Source organism: Sinocyclocheilus anshuiensis, unplaced genomic scaffold (genome assembly GCF_001515605.1).
Source record: "Sinocyclocheilus anshuiensis isolate Anshui unplaced genomic scaffold, SAMN03320099.WGS_v1.1 scaffold295, whole genome shotgun sequence".
NCBI classification, from domain to species: domain Eukaryota; kingdom Metazoa; phylum Chordata; class Actinopteri; order Cypriniformes; family Cyprinidae; genus Sinocyclocheilus; species Sinocyclocheilus anshuiensis.
Window position 1 is genome coordinate 111,836 of NW_015549573.1, and position 6,583 is coordinate 118,418.

Sequence of the window (6,583 nt, forward strand, 5' to 3'; positions counted from 1 at the left end):
ATCTTTTCATTATGTATATTTGTCCGAATAGTGGGGTTCTGTGTAGTTTATTTATGGAATCCCGCAAGATTTGATGTCATCTGTTACGGCGCTCACTGACTGACTGCGCCGCTGCGTGATGGCGCGGGGCTTGTTACATCATCCCGCTCTCGCTGAATTTCTGACCATTACCGCATGCTCCCATCCGCTCCTGCTATTTTTGTGTCCGCTCCCACAAACATTCTAATATTGTATATAATTTATCAGGGCGCCGCTATCAATATGTGGGGTATTTAAATCCCTTTTCAATGTCTTTTTCAGTCACAGTTCACTTTCACTTTCGATTTCGCGATCGCATGCGCACTGTGTAAAGGGAGCACGTCTTACGATAAAAGATGTTTGTCAATGAGCTCGGGATCTGTTGACGAGCAAATGCTTCAACATCTTGTCAGTTATCTCTCCTTACTTTTGACCCGTGATCAGTCAAATCTGACTTCTGCAGCTCGTGTTGGATGCAGGGTTGTTGTTGTTTTTATCCACAAAATTGAGCTGATTTTAAACGGTTGCCATGGGTTGATTTTCCCCAGTGAGTTAAAGGTTTGAAATATTGCATAAATTACATTTGGTTGAAATGCTTCTACTGAAACATTTTGCATTCAACCTGTAATAAAACTGTGCTAAATGTTTTGGGCCACAATAGTAGGAAGCATTTGAGCTGTGTTTATGATAAATGTGCATAACAGTGACTGCAAAATATGTATTTTAGGGATGGAAATTACATTTTTATATTTGGGACATGATAATTGCTCTACTTTGTTTTTTTTTGTTTTTTACTGGCATGGGCTTGGGATGCAGAATTAAAATAATGTAATAGTTGTGATCATTATTTGACCTTCCATTATCATTCAGACACGATCAGGTGCAGTACTGCCACTCTGTGAAGTCTGCATCAAATCAGGCACTCTGTAATCACAGCTAAACTGTCTGATCAGTCAGGTGTTTGTCATGAGAAGTGCTCCACAAAACAGCTATGGCTTGCAGACAGTTATAAGAGTTGATGTGACAAATACATCTTTTGAATATACCGTGTGAACTCATTGCCCCGAGTTCAATTGCCCCATTGCCATTCAAATGGCAATTGCCCCATTGCCATTTTATTTATCTCTTGTGCTTCGTTCCCCCCCCTTCTGAATTATGTTGTATTGATAAGGAGTTATCACAAAGTAAGTCTGTTTAGTTGTGCTATCTTACAATCAATATATAGTAAATGTAAGTTAACGTTTCGCCGATGTAACCGGTTAAAACTTGGAGTGGCGATGAAGTCTTAAAATGTATGGAAAGAGTCTTAAAAAAGGTCTTAAAAGGTATTACATTTAACTCCACGATTCCTGTATATACCCTACAGTCGTAATTTAAGCGAAGTGTAGGACTAAATCTTAAGTGTTGATTCACGACACTTTGCTGTGCCACAAATGGGATTTTGGATGACGAAATACGTATGGACCAATCACTGAATAGATTTCCTTATTTAAGAATATTCTAAATTCTTAATAGGAGTTTACATTCAACACATTTGACAATAAAGAATTTTCAAGCGAATACGTTATGGTAAGGAAACGAATCGTCATCACAACCTTCAATTTAGGGTTGTGCCGGTAGACGATAGTATCATGTATCGACGATAGTCAGAGTCAGAGATATCGCCTTTTGCTGATTTCTTTGACGACAGCAAGATGATTATTATTATTATCCGTCAAAAATATAGGCGCCTATCTTTAGTGATGCAGCGCGGAGAGCCACTTCAGAAACTTGCCACGGCGTGTGCAGTGTAAATAAGGGGTAAGAGATTTATTCATGATACAGTGTAGGTAGCTTTACTGATTATAAGAGTGTTTTTAAAGAGCATATAATACTTGCACTAGACTGAAGTCAGTTAAGATGTTCTTTGGTGATGTAAATATTCTTTGCTTGTTTCTGTTTGAATAACTGACAGCGTTCGTACACATTTTTACCAATAAATTTCCATGACTTTTCCATGACTTTTGAGACAATATTCATGACCTAAATGTTCCATTATTTTACAATAAGAATAAAAATCTGTTCAAATTATCATAGCATATGTTACCTAAAATGAATGACTATTAATGCTATTTGTTTGCTTTCTTGTTTTAGTAATAAGTACAAGCTGCAACTGCGCCAGACGTTACTCCACATTTCACATATCACATCACTGAATATTATAATTTATTTAACTGTGTGGCCAGGATGGCCATTTTGTGTGTATTTTTGCTGCTTAAATGCAACAAGCTGCGCTTTAGAGCCCTGCATTTCAGCCCGAGCCCAACGGCCCCAACTTATTTATGGCTTCGGGACAATTTTCACGTCATAGCTCAGACACGGGCCAGGCATCAGGCTTGCTTCCTCCTTATTTTTATATTTTAGATATCCATCAATTATTATGGTGATGACAAAGATTTGCCGCGCTGGTGGAAACAACAGGAGACCGTGCTACCGCGACTGTCAAGAGTGGCTCAGACGGTGTTTAGTGTCCAGCAGCAGCGAGTGCTGGAAGAGTTCCATGTTAAAGCGCACGCAAAGCTTGCCGCAAAACGCCAGCAAGCAATTACCATGATGAATGCCCCAGAGAAATAGAATATTCGCAGGGTTTCGGTTCATTTTTGTGAAGCGCTCCTGCTCAAGACCGAGACAGCAGAAAGCGTATCCTGTTTGTTTTCTAAAAAAGCACAACGTATGCTGATATTGTGAGTGCACACAAATAAAAGTAGACCCTTAACAGTCCCGAATGATGTATTACTCTTACCTTTATGAGCAAAAATTATCCGTCATTTTAAAGTCAAAAGCTGTGGGAATGAGTAAAACTATGCGATATAGCCTATGCGCAACCCCGCACCGAAATTCAGGACCTGATTAAACACAATTCTATTATACAGAGTTTTGTGAAATAGATTTCAATGACTTTTCCAAAACTTTCTGGGTTTATTTATTTTTCCAACATTTTTCCAGGCCTGGAAATTGGTGTTTTAAAATTCCATGACTTTTCCAGGTTTTTCGTGACCGTACGAACCCTGAACTGAGAAAATGTAACTGTTTGATTAACTGCTCGTCGTCAAATATTTCAAGAACATTCTTCCTCTCCTGAAAGATTCGCACATGTCTCTGTCTCCTCAGCGCCATCACAAGCCCCTACTGGCAACTCCTAACCACTTGAGAGACCCCTCGAGCTGTTTTAAATAACTGGGAGATTAAGAGTGATTCTTAGCTTTAAAAAAATTGATAACTTGCTTTTATACTTAAGTTTGAAAGTAGGAGTAAATTTAATGAATTCTCAGCACTTAAGACTAAAATGGCACTTTGAGAAACTTGATAAATACGGGCCAATTGGGAAGATTGACAGATGTTTGATGTGTTTGATCAACAGGATCAAAGTGTCATAACAAGTGTCATAATTCATAATAATCTGTGTGTGGTTCACTCTTGGTCATTATCAGAATAACAGCATCTGTTGATTGTGTCTCATCAGCTCCTGTGATTCTGGATCCAAACACTGCTCATCCACGTCTCGTTCTGTCTGGTGATCTGAGCAGTGTGACAAACAGCGAGAACAAACAACCTCTTCCTGATAATCCAGAGAGATTTGGCTATTATCACTGTGTTCTGGGTTCAGAGGGTTTTAACTCAGGAACACACTGCTGGGATGTGGAGATTAAAGAGAGTTTTTGTTGGAGTCTTGGAGTAACTGCAGCATCAAACCAGAGGAAGGGACATGATTTCTTTAACACTGGTGTCTGGAGTGTACAATATGAACTGTCTGAACTGTTTGGCGTTCGTGTTAAACAGAAGCTTCAGAAGCTTCAGATTCAGCTGAACTATGACAGAGGAAAGGTGTCATTCCATGATCCTGTAACAAACAAACATCACAAACATCTCAAAAACAACTTAACTGACACAGTCTTTCCATTCTTCTGTTGTTATTCCCCTCTGAGGATCTTACCGTTAAATCATTAGTAAACGTTTCGCCTGTTGATCTGGGTCCAGTGGCGTTACTTTGTTTTAAAAAGTGGGTGGGATTGGGGGTGGGGTTTGTGGGCTAATATGAGGCAATGTCAGAAACGTACAATAACAAATGCACAAAAAAATAACATCACAATGTCCTGAAATAAATTTCAGCGGTACATTGACTTGAGCTTATTGACATAGAACCAGGGCTGGAAATGGGGGGGCACACGGGGTGACGGAGTCCGGGGAGTGAATTTCGAGGGGGGACGGCGTTCCACTTCCAACTGCTTTCTTTCTTTCTTTTTTTTTTTTTAGTGAAAGTCTTGTATCGCAGCGTGCAGCGGCTCTTGTAGCGCAGACAAGAAGCCGTTTGAAGAGAAAGTCAAAGAGAGAAGACGCGTACAGCTGAATCACTCACGCTGTTTTCAAATGACTGATTTGATCAGTCTGTGTGGACTGGACTCAGTCTGTAGGTTTGATTATTTACTCATCAAACCTACATGCTATAGGCTATTGAACAAATGTGTGAATATCCGTCATTTTAAAGTCAAAAGCTGTGGGAATGAGTAAAACTATGCGATATAGCCTATGCGCAACCCCGCACCGAAATTCAGGACCTGATTAAACACAATTCTATTATACAGAGTTTTGTGAAATAGATTTCAATGACTTTTCCAAAACTTTCTGGGTTTATTTATTTTTCCAACATTTTTCCAGGCCTGGAAATTGGTGTTTTAAAATTCCATGACTTTTCCAGGTTTTTCGTGACCGTACGAACCCTGAACTGAGAAAATGTAACTGTTTGATTAACTGCTCGTCGTCAAATATTTCAAGAACATTCTTCCTCTCCTGAAAGATTCGCACATGTCTCTGTCTCCTCAGCGCCATCACAAGCCCCTACTGGCAACTCCTAACCACTTGAGAGACCCCTCGAGCTGTTTTAAATAACTGGGAGATTAAGAGTGATTCTTAGCTTTAAAAAAATTGATAACTTGCTTTTATACTTAAGTTTGAAAGTAGGAGTAAATTTAATGAATTCTCAGCACTTAAGACTAAAATGGCACTTTGAGAAGCTTGATAAATACGGGCCCTGAGCACTTACACACACACTGGAAATGATTAATTGGGAAGATTGACAGATGTTTGATGTGTTTGATCAACAGGATCAAAGTGTCATAACAAGTGTCATAATTCATAATAATCTGTGTGTGGTTCACTCTTGGTCATTATCAGAATAACAGCATCTGTTGATTGTGTCTCATCAGCTCCTGTGATTCTGGATCCAAACACTGCTCATCCACGTCTCGTTCTGTCTGGTGATCTGAGCAGTGTGACAAACAGCGAGAACAAACAACCTCTTCCTGATAATCCAGAGAGATTTGGCTATTATCACTGTGTTCTGGGTTCAGAGGGTTTTAACTCAGGAACACACTGCTGGGATGTGGAGATTAAAGAGAGTTTTTGTTGGAGTCTTGGAGTAACTGCAGCATCAAACCAGAGGAAGGGACATGATTTCTTTAACACTGGTGTCTGGAGTGTACAATATGAACTGTCTGAACTGTTTGGCGTTCGTGTTAAACAGAAGCTTCAGAGGGTGAGAGTTCAGCTGAACTATGACAGAGGAAAGGTGTCATTCCATGATCCTGTAACAAACAAACATCTACACACATTCAAAAACAACTTAACTGACACAGTCTTTCCATTCTTCTGTTGTTATTCCCCTCTGAGGATCTTACCGTTAAATCATTAGTAAACGTTTCGCCTGTTGATCTGGGTCCAGTGGCGTTACTTTGTTTTAAAAAGTGGGTGGGATTGGGGGTGGGGTTTGTGGGCTAATATGAGGCAATGTCAGAAACGTACAATAACAAATGCACAAAAAAATAACATCACAATGTCCTGAAATAAATTTCAGCGGTACATTGACTTGAGCTTATTGACATAGAACCAGGGCTGGAAATGGGGGGGCACACGGGGTGACGGAGTCCGGGGAGTGAATTTCGAGGGGGGACGGCGTTCCACTTCCAACTGCTTTCTTTCTTTCTTTTTTTTTTTTTGGGAAATCAAAATGATTTCTATATTTTATCCATTCAGTAGCCTATGAAAGCCAGAAATGCGAGAAGGGAAATGGTCCGCATTTTCGTGGCTAAACATAAGATAATGAGGTCAAGAAGTCGTCAGTTCCACATTGAGGTTGAGGATTGATTTGTTGCATGTATTATTCAATTATGCTTCTTTAAAAAACATCTAACGACAGAGCTGATACTTCTGCTGATCAAAAAGCCAACTAGGAGGACGACTGCAAGACTCATAAAATGGCTTCAGAAAAAGAGACTTCTAGCCAGGAAGATGTTGTGTCAGATATGTGGTCATGGCAAGAAGATGAAAAGACGACGCAATACATCAGATGGCTTTCACTGGAATTTTGTATTATTAGATTTGTGAATTTCCTCTGGAGCGATTCTATGCGACGCTATTTTATGTCAAGTATACGCAGGGGCGTAAATTTCGTCTAACAGTAGGGGGGGACAATAAACATAAAATTTCTCAAGAGCAATATTTGAAGGGGACACAAGGTGTAGCATATTTT

The 6,583-nt window shown here is 39.7% G+C and overlaps 1 protein-coding gene across 1 annotated transcript in view; it reads left to right on the top strand.

Moving 5' to 3' along the window:
• The window catches only part of LOC107657467 (zinc-binding protein A33-like), a 21,002-nt gene extending 15,249 nt beyond the window's left edge, over positions 1-5,753 (top strand). Inside the window, exon 6 of the mRNA XM_016445559.1 lies at positions 5,262-5,753. Coding sequence (XP_016301045.1) covers positions 5,262-5,746 — 485 coding nt within the window. The 3' untranslated portion in view covers positions 5,747-5,753. The remainder of the gene's footprint in view (positions 1-5,261) is intronic.
• The last annotated feature ends 830 nt before the right edge of the window (positions 5,754-6,583 follow it).